At 37.4% G+C, this 15,232-nt stretch overlaps 1 protein-coding gene across 1 annotated transcript; it reads right to left on the bottom strand.

Moving 5' to 3' along the window:
* Window positions 1-1,013: 1,013 nt before the first annotated feature.
* On the bottom strand, window positions 1,014-14,109 carry LUM (lumican). Its single transcript, XM_084633239.1, has 3 exons — window positions 13,808-14,109; window positions 10,037-10,946; window positions 1,014-1,956 (listed from the first exon to the last, which is right to left on the bottom strand). Exons 2-3 carry the CDS (start codon window positions 10,926-10,928, stop codon window positions 1,802-1,804), a joined length of 1,047 nt encoding a protein of 348 aa, XP_084489365.1. The 5' UTR covers window positions 10,929-10,946; window positions 13,808-14,109; the 3' UTR covers window positions 1,014-1,801.
* Between the last annotated feature and the right edge of the window lie 1,123 nt (window positions 14,110-15,232).

Raw genomic sequence — 15,232 nt, 5'->3', positions numbered from 1 at the left:
GAGGTCCCTGTGTCAATCAAGATGGTGGTCATCACAAAAGTATAGCAGAAATAGTTTAAGTTATCAGCCAACACAGGAGGCATCACAACAATAATATACACCAATTCAAATCCTACACAAAGGGGCTATGTTGTCAACTCTCAAAATTTTGCTGTGTGTCCTGCAATATTTGGTGTTTTTGTAAAGTCCCAGCTGCTGGAGTCCTGTGATTACATGAGAAAAACAGCTTTAATTTTTTTTTTTAAGTAAGTTTCTAGCCCTCAGTGTTGTGGAGAAAAGCTTGACATCACAAACATCAAAGGCTCTAAAAAAAGAAGGCAAATAGAAAAAAAAAATTTGTAATTCATGATTTTGAGTACCTGTTGCATGGTTTTTGAAGTTTAGGATGGCAGTACTCAAGGGATATCTCTTTGGGTGGTGGTGGTCGTGGAGTGAATGATTCTACCATAAAAAATAGGATAGTTCTTATTTAAGGTTTTCATAATCAAGGAGTCAAAAGACAGATAGTATCCATGGGACAGTACTTGTTTACAAGCAAGCTATCATAATGGCTTTTATTTAATGCCAAGTCTATTTTAGTGTGTGTTCCAAGACACACAGTACTTTGACTTCCCATTCCCATGTAGCATGCACTAGTTTCTTTGTATCAGAAGGGATAAACACTGCCTTACACTTACTGCCTGGGACATCTGATACATTTCATTTTCATGTTCACAAAATTCAAAAATAAATGTCAAATTATTACTTAACAGTTCATTATAGCAGAGATGCTTCACCTGGCAGTTCTCAGTGCACAAGGCCTGGACAAAATGGTAAACACAAGTGCTAGTGGATATAATTAGATGATATGTTTGAAAACATTTTGAAACTACAAAATACAGAAAACAGTTTATTTAACCTTACAATAAATTCAGCAAAATATAATACCTTAGAATTTTTTGTTTTAACCTGAACTTCCTTTTCAAGTTTATAAAAGACTGCAACATATTTGACAATGATATGGACACAACAGAGCTATTTACTATGTTTTATTTTCTACAGTCTGGTTAAACGTAGCATGCAAGTAATTGAATAAAAATACTTGTATATGTGATTTACTGTGAAATAACAATTCTACTGGTAGCAGACAACAACCTCTCCATGAAAGTATATAGGTAAGTATGACAAAAACAACAACAAACAATTTAAAAATCCTGAAAAATGTTCTTGTTTCTTCATAATCTTTCATGTCTCATTAATATTGAAATGGGCTCTGAAAATGTATTTTCATACAAATTTGATCATATTTATATTGCTAAATTGTGTTATGCTATTCTTTTGCAATTTCTAAAAATATATCAAAGGCGTGAATAATTTAGAATATTAATGTTGACCAGGGTGAATATTGTACAAACACAGTTCAGCCCTAAATTACCATTCAGCACTCTACCAAAAACACACCTGACTTCCATGAGAACCTGAGCAAAAATGCATACACCAATGTTTGTGGGCATGCGTGTGAATGCACACAGATTTCTACAATCATGATCATATTCCTCCAACTTGGAAGCCAGATTTGGTGGTCGGGAGGGGAAGGGGGCTAAATAGGGTCCTTTTTTGTTTCCTAAAACAAACAATTGAAATTACTTGTAAAACTATGCACAAGCATGTTTTGTTAGGATCACCAGGTTCATGCTAAATATTAACAAACAGAATAGATAATATGCAAATTGACTTTGGTTAAGACATCCTAATTTTAAAGAGTTATGTTGGTGTAAATCTGCAGTATAGTTATGGCCCTTATAAGGAAATCGGAGGCACCTCACTCCAGTGAGATATCAGCAGCTACACGAAGACAGTTGTACATTTCCTGTGGCAGGTCAGCTCGAGTGAGATTATTTCCATCCAAACGCAAATGTTTGATCTTGGAATAGGCTAGTGATCCAACAACCTTACAAAAGCTGCTCAGTGGGAACTCTGAAACACAAAATAATGATGATAATTAATCATAATAATAGTTTACTTGACACAATAATCTGAAACTATAACTAATGCCAGAAAGTATCTGTGGCCTTGTACATAATGGGCTATATATTTAGCTGGAGTAAAGTGATAGCTCCCATGACTTTAGCTTTTCATGCTTTGTGTGTATAAAAAGATCTTCTATACTTTCCACAGTATGCATCCGATGAAGTGAGCTGTAGCTCACGAAAGCTTATGCTCAAATAAATTGTCTCTAAGGTGCCACAAGTACTCCTTTTCTTTTCATGACTTTAGCGGAGCTCCATGGATTTACATTAGATGAGGAGCTCACACTTAGTTGCTGGATTTTCAAAGGAGCTCAGAGCTAGATTTCTCAAGTACTCAGCACCTACGATTGGTACCAGATTTTAAAAAGAGTCCAGCTCCCATTTGGCCAGATTTTCAAAAGATCTCAGCACCCAGTTGGCAGGTGTGTTGGGAGGAAGGCATGGTTGTACTGAATAAATTGTGAGAGAGGTGTAAAGCAAATGCTACATGGCGTACATATGAAGAGAGACAGAAATGTACTGGTGAAAACAGACAAGGGGTATGCTGGCAGACGGATGCAGGCCAATGGGCCTTTGTGTTAGGGATTATCTTTTAAATATCTTATTTTTTGTTTATTATATCTCAAAGTGAAATTCATTTCTTTTGAAAATTCCACTCTAACCCTTATTTCAGGCTGACTAATGCTGTCCTCCCTTAAGTCACCTAGGAAAATTGCTGCACCTTGTAGATAAAAAAGAAACAACTTTTTCCTGGAGGAGTATTAAAGAAGACAGAAAGAGATCTGAAAAATATGGTAGGTGATATCCCCATTTGGACTTCAAGGAGACTCCTCAAGGAGACTCCTGCTCATTAGAATCTTCCATTGTCATTAGCAAAATATGGCCTGTATGAACCAAACATATGCGCACTGCACCTACATGATTTAGGAGTCTCTTCAAAACATGGAAGCTTAGGTCATTTATAAGGAATGGAGACATAAAACTGTGGGATTCACAGACTAAAAAGGTTGGTTTGGTTTTTTTAGGAAATTAGAGTTTACTATAGAAAGTGGGACCTACCTCAGCAGTTCCGTTTCATTCTGCCTTAATCTGCCACTGGCAATTTCCCTATTGTTATATATTGTACAGCCTTCTCTTTGAAGGGGGAGAGATAATGGATACTCTTATGTGGCTAAAGGTGCCCCATATTGGAGTGTAGAGTAATATATAAACTATAGTGGAAAACAGTGGAAAGTAGGTCAAATTATGAAGGATGAATATCAGAAAACAACTCAAGTATGTAGGGACATAATTAGAAAGGCCAACCACAAAATGAGACATAATGAGACATAAAAGGTAAGAAGAAAGCATTCTACAAATACATTAGAAGCAAGAGAAAGATCAAGGACAGGGTGGGCCCATTATTCAATGAGGAGGGAAAAACAATAACAGAAAATGTGGAAATGGTGGAAGTGCTAATTGCCTTTTTTTTTCCTTCCAGTTTTTACTGAAAAGGTTAGAAGCAATTGGACATCTAACATAGTGAATGCCAGTGAAAATGAGGTAGTATCTCAGGCTAAAATATGGAAAGAACAAGTTAAAAATTACTTAGACAAGTTAGATGTCTTCAAGTTACCAGGGCCTAATGAAATGCATCCTAGAATATACAAGGAGCTGACTGAGGAGATATCTGAGACATTAGCGATTATCTTTGAAAACTCATGGAAGATGGGACAGATTCTAGAGGACTGGAAGAGGGCAAATATAGTGCCCGTCTATAAAAAGGGAAATAAGGACAACCTAGGGAATTACAGTCAGTCAGTTTAACTTCAGTACTCGAAAAGATAATGGAGCAAATAATCAAGCAATCAATTTGTCAACACCTAGAAGATAAGTAACAGTCAACATGGATTTGTCAAGAGCAAATCATATTAAACCAACCTTTCATCTTTCTTTGACTGGGTAACAAGCCTTGTGGATACGGGGGGGAAGTGGTAGATGTGGCAGATCTTGACTTTAGTAGGGCTTTTGATACTGTTTCACGTGACTTTCTCATAAACAAACTAGAAAATATAACCTAGATAGAGCTAGTATAAGGTGGGTGTATAACTGGTTGGAGAGTAGTTATCAGTGATTCATGCTTAAGCTTGAAGGGCATATTGAATGGGTCCAGCAGGGATTGGTTCTGGATCTGGTTCTGTTCAATATCTTCATCAATGATATAGATAATGGCATAGAGAGTACACTTATAAAGTTTGTGGATGATACCAAGCTGGAGGGGTTGAAATTGCTTTGGACAGTAGGATTAAAATGGAGAAACTGGAGAAATAATCTGAAGTAAATAGGATCAAATGTTGATGAGGCCTCAACTGGAGTATTGTGTCCAGTTCTGAGCACCACATTTCAGGAAAGATGTGGAAAAATTGGAGAAGGTCCAGAGGAGAGCAGCAAAAATTATTAAAGGTCTAAAAAACATGACCTGTGAGGAGAGATTGGAAAAAATTGGGTTTGTTTAGTCTGGAGAGGAAAAGTCTGAGGTGGTGACATAACATTTTTCAAATACATAAGAGGTTGTTACAAGGAGGATGGTCAAAAATTGTTGTCCTTAAACTCTGAGGAAAGGACAATCAGCAATGGGCTTAAATTGCAGCAAGGGAGGTTTAGGCTGGACTTTAGGAAAAATAAAACTTCTTAACCGTCAGGGTAGTTAAGTATTAGATTGCCTAGGGGTACTATAGAATCTCTGTCATTGGAGGTTTTTAAGAACAAGTTAGATGCCAGGATTGGTCCAGTTTTTACTTAGTCCTGCCTTGAGTTCAGGGGACTGGACTGCCCTATTGAGGTACCGTCCAGTCCTACGCTTCTATGATTCTACAGGCTGATTCTGATATTCTTCCAGATATGAACTACTGACTGATGTCAATAGGCCTATTTGCATAAGTAACAATCATTTGCATGAGTGATACTTGTAGGATTGGGTCTATGTAGATTGTTACTAAATTTGACACTAAATAAACTATGGAAACAGTAGGTATCACTTTGATCTTTCATACTGTTGTGACTGCAGTTAAATACATGTCAAGGCAATCGAAACCATGGGGCAAATCCAGCCACTTCCTCCATAGCTAAGAAGGAACCTTTGGAAGTGGAATCAGTGCAGTTTACTGTGCATGGAAGGGATTGGATGTATTATGTTATGCAAGGAGTCTGCCCCACTTCCTACCCAAAAGTAGTCAGGGACCAGGAAAGGACCCTCAATCTATTACAGACAGGGAGCAATCCAAGGTCATTTCCTGGCTTGTGGGAGAGGATTCCTTCCTGCATCTGTCCAGAACCTTGCCTGGTTACTGAATTTGCACCTATTAGTAGAATACACAAAACTGCCCAAGAGTTCTTATTCCTTCACTTAGTCTAAAATTTCTACAATATGTTCTAATGATTAGGTCTGCTGAACTGTAGACAATTTGGCTGTAGTTTGTAAACTTAACAGCTAAACACATACAAGAATTTAAAAGCTAATCTTTTCATTTTTTCTTGTTTAGGGAAGCAAAATTAATGGCAGTCAATGATTTTAAGGGACAAATTTTAAAAAATGGCTTTTAAATTTGAACCTAGAGTTTTCAACATTATCATTTGTGAACACAAAGACTGCCACTTGGTTGTAATATAAGATTTGCATGTATTAGTGCATAGATATTTAACTACCTGATTGCATATTCAAACCCCAGGTGTGCTTGTAAACTTTATCATATGTACATTCATACTGTATTATTTGCATGTGTGAATGACTGCATACAAAATGGTGTATGTAGTATTGGGATAAGACTGAAGTCACTTTGAAAATTGGGGCCCAAGCCAGTTCTCACTGAGGTCAAAGGGAAGGCCCCTGTTGACTTCCATCAGGCTCCTGGACCACAGCTTCTACATTTTTAGATGTCCTATACAGTACACATAAATGTCAAATTGTGGGAGGCTTTTTCAGTGTGTTCACTTTTCCATTGTCGTTATGTGACTGGGGGTTTTCTGAATGCACCTGCCTCCCTTACTTATGAAACATCTATAACAATTAGTCACTCTTTAGTATAAGACCACTCTAACGTAGTCATGTGCATTAACAATATCACAAAGACTAATATTGCAAAAACTTCTCCAATAATGTTCCAATGTGTTTTGTTTCTGGAAATCCCCAAAATGTTCTGAAGTTGCCCAGACAAACATCAAAACATTTGTATATTGTAACTACTGGAAAAAGTTGTGACTGTTACATGAGCATAGCTCTCCTTGAATTTCTTGAATCCCTGTGCATGGAGATGTGCCTGGAATTTTGCCAGTAAGGTGAAATTCACCTCCTTAGCACTGAAGCCCTACATAGAGATAGTGACTTGGACAGGTTGAACATTTTCCATCAAAACTGTGTGTTGACAGAAAGTTGGATTTTCAACTAAATGAAATTATTCACAAAAGTGTCTATTATCCATGGAAAAATTAGCTATTTCATCCAAATACCTGTTGTCTGAAAATCTATTTTTTTCAGTTTTTGTCAGAAAGCCAAAATATTTTGATTTGAAATGGCACTGCAGTGTCTGGAGGTTGTATTTTAGGTGACATATGCTCCCAATCTCCCCTATGGACTGGGCTCTCTGGCCAAACTACATCTCCCATCATACTTCATGACCAGGTACTTCTATGGCATGCCCTCTGTACTCACCAGCCCAAAATGGGGAATGGGAGTATAAAAAACTATTTTCTGATGAGCCATAGTTGTGATGGGTGATGGGTTTTGGCTGGCCAAGTTGCCAGGCAGGATTGCCTCTGTATTCCATTGAAATGGTGTCTGAACCAATCTTGCATAGGCCTCTGTGCAAAATCATTTTGGGGGCAGGCCTGGAATGGACCATGGGAAGACCAGTGTTTACACAAAATGAAGTGGCCCCAGAACTCACTCCATGCAGAACCAGCACAAAGAGGCTGCAGTTATTAATTCAGCCCATAGGGTTAATAGACTGGTGCAGAGGTTGATTTTCCTGCACTGCACATATAGTCTGATCACTAGGGCTTTAGTTAATCTCAGTTAGTGTTTTGCAAATAAAAAATGACATATGGAAATTTTGTCTATGGGCTAGATTATTGTACCACTGAACTGCTTTGGCTGCAGCACAGATGGAGTCTCAAAGACACTTTGGCATATGAGAATCCACAGTGATTTGGGTCCAGCATTTTCAGCTCTACATCACCACCCTTTGTGGCCCCCAAGTGATGGGAGGTATATTAGGGGCCTGGCTGGCGAAAAAGAGGCTGAAAAGATGTTGATCTCAGGGCTGATGTTGATCTCAGGGCTGCTCTACCACGTGTCAGGGGCTGGAATGGCCCTGGCCAGATGTAACACTGGGGAGAGTTGGGAGGGGCCGTAAAGGTGAAAAATAGTCATTCTCCCCACTTCTTGCTTTCCAAGGTATTGCACCAAGTTGAAGTGGGCTGCAGCCAAGGATCTAGCCCTATGATTGTAGTTAACTCGATTTAATTGATTTATTATATTTCGTTTACTGAATACATTTTGTATTTTTAAAAAATTACATTTCTTTTTCTATGTTAACACAAAGAAATGTGAAATGCTCCCAGGTTGTTTCTACCCAAACTGCAGGTCCAGTGACTAACTCAGAAACCTGATGGCATAGCAAAGACTGGGTACAAACTGTGACGTAGGTTAAACAGGAATATCCACACTGGAGCAACCTTGCTAAAAATAGGATATTTATACTAAGGAGGCTCAATCCTCAGCTGCACTGACTTTAAGAACCAGAGGAGACAAAGGTGCCTATAAGCCTCCAATGATCCTATGTTAACTGGAAGCCCTAGCTATTAATTTAGACCAGCTAAAATGGCCATGTAGGGCTTTTTCCATTGTCCTGGGATCAGTGGAATTCATTGCACTCAGTTGTCATCTCATAATGCCTCACTCCTGGCCTACAGATGGCCACAGCATGTTCCATGCAGTGGGGTGGAGACAGGATTAGCTAGTATAAAGCTGTCTATGTTACAGAATTGCTGTGTGTCTATATATGTCCACATCAGCTTTTAACAGGCTACTCTATTTTGATACCAATTTAGGATTCCCTTATACCAGGGGAATTCTGATATGCTTTCAGACAATTTTATGTGGCTGCCAGTGCAAAGTGACCTGAGAAAGGCCTGAAGACACTAATGTTGAGAAATGTTTTGTTTTCTTTCTGGTAACGTAGCAAGAATTTGCATTCAAAATGATTCTCTTTCACACACACTCCCTAGCAGCTCTCTTGCCATGTCTAATCTTGGTATCAAATCACAATCATTTAGTGGAAATTATTATTCAGTGTTTAGAAGGTAAAAAGCACTGTTTAATTGTTACCTATCATTAATATTATTTTTACTCTGTCACATCCAGTATTACGGTTTCACATTAGGGCTAGGGCCAATTGCATAGAACAGATGAACTCTGAGACAAAGCAACATTCAATACAAACATTGTCTGATTGCTAAATATGACTCAGAAAATGGAGGACACAACATAAATAGTTTTATGTTGGGTCTCAATATAAGTGACATTTTTTAAAAACATAAGTATAGTTTGAAATGTAGTCCATCAGTTTTCAAATATTGTTTTTTCTATCTAATACTTAGGATCATCAGTAGCCTGTGCAAGGCTCTCTTACACTATCTACCTGTATCATGGGCTGCAGGGTGGAAGGGAAGCTGGCTCTGAAAGGCCCAAGTTATCAAGGTGAATACACAACTCTCATTGTCTTCAGTGGGAGCTGTGAGTGCTCGGCATTCCTGAAAATCAGGCCCCTTTGACTTGGATGCCTAAACTCTGTAGGCCCAACTTTCTGAAGAGCTAAACACTTTCAGCTCTAGGTCAGGCTTCATGGATTGAGAACTACAGGTGCTTAGCACATCTGAAAGCTGGTCCTGCTTGGATTTACGGGCTCAACTACAGATGCAAATCTCTGAAAATGTTGGCCTTAATCTTTTAATTAGTAATTGCACAATGGAGACCTGATTATGAAAATTATACACAGAGATGTCTACATGAAACTGAAGAGAGCCTACAGCAGTCGCTCTGAGCAGTGTAAACTCAATGAGGTGTTAACTCAGATACCCAATAATGACAATTTAAATGCCAACATTTGTTAACTATTTCACATAAGAAAGGAGAGAGAAAATCACTGATCTCAGGAATTTACTGTGAGTGAGATTTCATTTTGGTGTCACAAGAGGATGGTATTTGGATGAGTTCCATTGTTCATTTTTCCCCCACCCACCCTCCAATTAAGAAAGAGCCAAGCCCAAGAAACTAAGCAGAGTCTGAGGACATACTGAAGCCCCAGTGAGGAAAGCCAAGCTCTAGGAACACACTGAAGCCCAGAGAGCACAATCCAGTATGAGTGGTGCCCATTTCGGTGACTCAAATGGACGGAGTCTATTTTGTAAGTTGCCCACAGGAGAGTATCACTACCTTCCCCCCTTCTCCATCTGACCCCTTCTTTCAGTGCTTAAAATGACTGTTGGCATGATACATTAATTTCAGCTCAGTTCAAAACAAGATAAACCTACCCCTCCCCAGATCCCCCCCAAAATAATTTGGGTATCAAAATGGAAAAATACAAAAACTGATAAAGAATATATCTATATAAACCTATAAAGATTATATATATTATCTATATTATATTATATATTAGATTATATATATAATCTTCTCCATCTTATTTTACATATATATATATATATATATATATATATATAAACTGCTCAGAGCGACTGCTGTAGGCTCTCTCTATATATAAAATAAGATGGAGGAGACTGAAAGGGGGGAATAATCAAAGAAGAGAAACCTTTTTGTTATTGTTATGGCTTTCTCTCTTTTACCTAGACCAGTAAAAGCTGGTAAACATGGGGAGAGAACATGCCCAGCTTTGATAGAAGTGTCACTATCTATGGACCTCCTGTGGCCTAGGCAGGGAGTGGCATTAATTGTATTATTCATTACATTAAAATATGCAAATGTGACTCACTGTTAATTTGGTTGACTTGGAGGTAGAAATTTTCTAGGTTCTCACTGACTGTTGGGATGCTCTTCAGCATGTTAAAGGAGAGATCCAACTCAACGAGGGAGGAGATATTGAAAACGTTGCCTGGTATTCCACCATCTGTCAACCGATTGTGAGACAGATGTAAATATTGCAGGACCTTAAAACCTTGGAAGTACTCATCAGGAATGCTGGTGATCTGGTTGTTGTTAAAATACAGCATGAGTAAAGCATGTGGCAGTCCTTTCGGTAGCTTTGTAAGTTGATTGAAGCTCAAGTCAAGATATAAAAGTGACTTCAGGCCTTTCATAGCCCCAGAAACAGAGTCTGTTTTCAGCTGGTTATTCTGTAGGTGAAGGACAGTCAGGTTCACCAGCCCTTCCAGTGCATTGGCGCTGACTTTTGTGATCTTGTTGTGACTAAGTTGCAGATCATCCATGGTACTGGCAAGTGGTCCAACAGCTTCAGTCAAATTGTTAAAATTGATATGCAATTTCTTTAAACTCTTCAGTTTGGAGAAGACTCTTCCCTTAATTTTTGAATTTTCCAAATGGTTGTGATCTAAGATCAGCCACTCCAGGTCTGTTACATTATCAAATGCATTTTCTTCAATGCCCTCAATCATATTGTTTCGGAGATAAAGGTATTTTATTCCAGAAGGTACAAATGGGATGCTTTTCAATTTGAGGTCATCACAATACATTGCAGATGGATAGGTTTCAGGACAATTACATTCTGGGGCACAGACCGCTGTAGATGGCCCCATCATTGAATGAACATAAGGGTAATCTGGGTCTGGAAAATATCCCACATCATAGTATTGGCAGAAAATGCCACTGATCAATACCAGTAAGAAAGGTAGAGAGCTTAGATGCATCTTTGAAATGTCTTGTCCCTATATGGTGGTGGGGGGGGGGGAAACAGTTATAATTTTTTATTTGTTTTCCTTGATATTACTTTTGATTTTACAATATAAAATTATGCACAAAAACTGAAAAGGAAGATTGAGTTAATTAAAGTTAATTTTATAAAAGTGCCAACTAGGTTTGTGAATAGGAAACTTATATACAAATCCACATCATATTTGGAAGGCCTAGGAGAACAGCTGGCACTGAAAATCTATCTATCTATACACTGAATAAATTGGTCATGGACTAATGTAAATGACCTTGCAGATTCCCATTTTTCACACTTAGATAAAAATGAATATTGTATACAGTAAAACTTGTTTTAAGCAACCATTCAAGGATCCAATAAGCCACTTGCTTAACACAGGTGGTCTTCTAATCCAGGTGAAGCAAAATTGTTCCCAGTGTACTTGGGATGGGGTCTTGAGGTAGGAAACTGCTTAATAAGGGTGGTCTCTTTTAACTGGCTAGTGTTTTACAATATTTAGATAAGCATGTATCTACACATACAATCCCACTGCCAATTCACACAGTGGGTCAGACTCACATCTGATGTAAATTAGTGTAGCACCACTGAAATCAGCAAAACTAGGCTGAGTCACACCACCTGAAGACCTGGGCCAGTGTGTTTTAACTACAGTTCAGAATGTGATGAAAAGCAATAAAAAAACCATTCAAATTCAACCTTAAATTGTCCTCTTGTTCCCAAGTAATTTCAGAGAATATCCATATGCAACTTGGTATGCATAGTAGCATCAGACATGGATCCAAGATCCATGGAAAACTCCAGCAGAATAAAATGAGTTGTTATGGTTATTTTTATTATTTATCTGGTGACAATACGCTCAGAGCTACACAAACAATTGAGAACTCCTGTGGTGCTTTCAATTTAGTTAAGAACAGCACATATGCCTTAAGTTTGTTTCCTTGCTTTTGTTGGCTCCCTAAAAGCCATGCTATATTCTTGTGGGCAAATAATCCTTGAATTAAAATATCTCCAAGCAGCTCCTGTTAATCTACCCTCCAACAGAATGTGAGAGTTTTTAAGGTGGTGTTTTGGTGTCTCCGATAAACGAATTTAAGTTTCTCTGCTCTGCCTTAGTATGCTAAGCTTTTGATCGGGGAGATCTATTAAATATCTTTAATTAGGCTCTTATACAATCAATATTACCTAATTAGATACAGTAGGGTAGACATGCCATTTGGGGAGATTTTCAAATGTGAGTTACAAGTATGGTTTTATTTGTCTGTTAGCCACTATTGTCTGAGAACATACTAAATCAAATGCAAAATATGGCTCAGGTCCCCAGCCAGTGTAAACAGGCACAGTTTCACTGAAGTCAATGGAACTTCACTGATTTACATCAGCTGAAAATTTGGCTGATTCCCCCTGTGTAAACCCATTCAAGATGGGAGGTCTTACTATTTCCCTACAAGCATGGAAAGTCAGAGCTATTGCCAACAATTTGGACTGGCACTCTTTGGCCTTACAGTAATATTTTCTGACATGTTTGCATTGTTTTTGGCAAAAGTAAAAGCCTATTAATATAGGAGAATGAATAATCTGCTTTAACTGTATATTTCATTGCTTTTCTGGTTTTAATTTGTACTTTTAATGGTTCTTAGTTGTTTTTTTCCCCTTAATTTCATATACAGAACACTTGCTTCAAAGAACATGCAATATTCCATATGATGCAAAACACTAGAAATAATGTCAAGATTTAAACTAAATGTATATGGATTAATGTCATCAACTAAATGTTAAAAATGGGGGGTGGCATATGATTCATATGAATGTGTGTGTATATCTGTATAAAATATTATATAGTAAGCATGTGTGTGTGTGTGCGTGCGCGTGCATATGTATACACACACACACATATATGGCTTCCACAATAAAGTAAATATTATGTAGAACAATTATCTTGCTTATTGCCAGATTCTTAATAAGCGGATCTAAAAATTGTGTCTGTCAAAAATGTAAAAAATGTGATCATTATATATATTCAAAATGTTACCCTGGACCATATGATTGTGAATTATTAGGTCACAGTGTGTTCAGACATGCTAGTCTTGTTCTGGAAACATTTTTTGAACAAATTATTGTTTGTTATTTTACAAGTTTCACTGTAAAATACCTGAGCCCACAGTAGGGAAGCTGCACAGCAAATGCAGGCAATGATAAATTGCATCTCCACAAACTTCAGAAAAACCTCATCAGGGTGGAATAGAGATAGTGATAAAAACTCTTTAAAATATTTTGAAAATTGACTACATTAATTATATTGTTTAATTGTCATGAAAACAATTACATATCTTCAATATTAAAAATAGTGTGATTCGGCAGTATCAGTGTCACTCTGCTAGCTATGGTGTATAAAAGGAAATTAAAATATTTAATTGGGTATTCAACAATTTAAATGACAACTTAATTAAAATTTCAAACTATCTAGCATTTTACCTTTCATCAACAGCCAAACTAATGATTTAAATGTTCCTATTTTGTATCCTCCTGTTTAAATAGTACAATAATCATTTAACACATCAAGAGGACTGATAAGGCATTGTTACTAACAGACCGCTGGAGGGCTAATTGAAATGAGTGGTATTTTTAAATTTTCCTTTTACTGTGTATGAAGTTTGCTTTCCCAAATATTGTACAAAAAGTTCACCACTAATGCATGCAACACGAGGTTATTGTAAGCAAACTCTGAAATTAAATACACCAAAACTGCTGATTTGTGTTCAATTTACAAATTGGCAAACTTGTTCTGACATTTTTCATGTCCCCATTAGAGCTACATTTAAATAGCTGAGCATTATAGTTAAAACATGCAACAGCACTTACCTTACTGCCTTGAAGCTGCTTTCTTTAATTCCCAGAGCAGATGCAATAAAGGACTGAATCAACCAATATATGCTGTAAACAGTGTCAGGAGGTAACTGGCTGCCAGATCCTCTGTGATACAAGAGCTAAAAAAAACAAAACAAAAAACAACCCCCCAAAAAACCCCAAACCAAAAAAACCCTAGTCACGCTGTTCTCTGAAGCTGCTATGTCATCATGATGATCTTGTGGTGTGGCATGTACAAATGCTGCTCTCTAATGAAGTGCAGGTGGATACTGTATACTGTACAAGGACAACCCATCTGCAGTCCTTATGGAATAGGGAAAAGATAAGTGTTTCACAAACCTGAGAAAGTTCAGACTATGAACCACAGCCTTACACAAGGAATTTTAGTATTCCAGAGGAAAAAATGCTTTAAATAAAATACAAATTACACACAGACCTTTCCTGGTTCCCAGTTTATTTTGTACCACTAGGCATGATCTAACAAAAAACATTCAAACCTCAATGTAGTTTTATATATTTTAAGCCAAGTCATTCACTCATTTATGTCTTGTTTTCTTTCTATCACATTATTTCCATAATAATGTAATAAAAATTTTAACTGAGGAGAAGAATCAAAGATGAAAACACACTAGGAGTTTTGCTAGAGTGCTATACTATAACTCTTTCTCCAGAACATTTTAATTGAAATATTGACTCCAATGTTTTTTTCCCCCTTATACAGACAGTAATTTACTAGGTTTGGAAATTTTCTTTGGTGATCCAATTGATCTAATACATGTATGTTTCATAATAAAAATGTCTCATAAAGACTTTTCTGCAGTTGTAAACTCACTTTAGACATTTGTTCCTTTTTAGTTCTCAAAACACTCTTCTACCCTTCAGAATCTGGAACCACTCAGCTATGCTTTCTGTTTCTTATTTCATGGATATCATTCAAGAATGCATCCAAAAGCTTGGATGAGAATGTTGGTTTTAGTTGGACAATCCCAAAACATAATATAATAAAGAAAATCATTGGCAGAACCATAACTGTTCATTCTGGGTCTTAATATTTCCATAAGAAAACTTGCAGATGTGTTTATGGGATGCAAACCCTTTTCAAAGAGTTGTGTGAGGGAGGGAAAAAACAAATGTGTCTATGGATAGTATAGACAAGGCATCTTGAAAGATTCTGTGATAGAAGGTTTCATGCTGGTCAGATATGAAGCAATAAATACACTTGAATTTTATTCCAGAAGCGGTGATTATGTTGCTTGCTATCACTTGTAAAGGATAAATGATTTTGTTCAGAATTTTAATCTGCCATTCATGTGTTGTACTTGGTGTCCAGTCCAAAACTGGTCTACGTGCCCATGCAGGGGAGTAGGGAAGCTACCCATATCACAGGTCACAAAACAGGGTCTGGGCAGTGTGGCGCTC

This window comes from Lepidochelys olivacea, assembly GCF_965140295.1.
Source record: "Lepidochelys olivacea isolate rLepOli2 genome assembly, chromosome: 1".
Lineage (NCBI taxonomy): Eukaryota > Metazoa > Chordata > Testudines > Cheloniidae > Lepidochelys > Lepidochelys olivacea.
The sequence above is the reverse complement of the archived record's forward strand: the minus strand, read 5'-3'. Positions and strand labels throughout refer to the sequence as shown.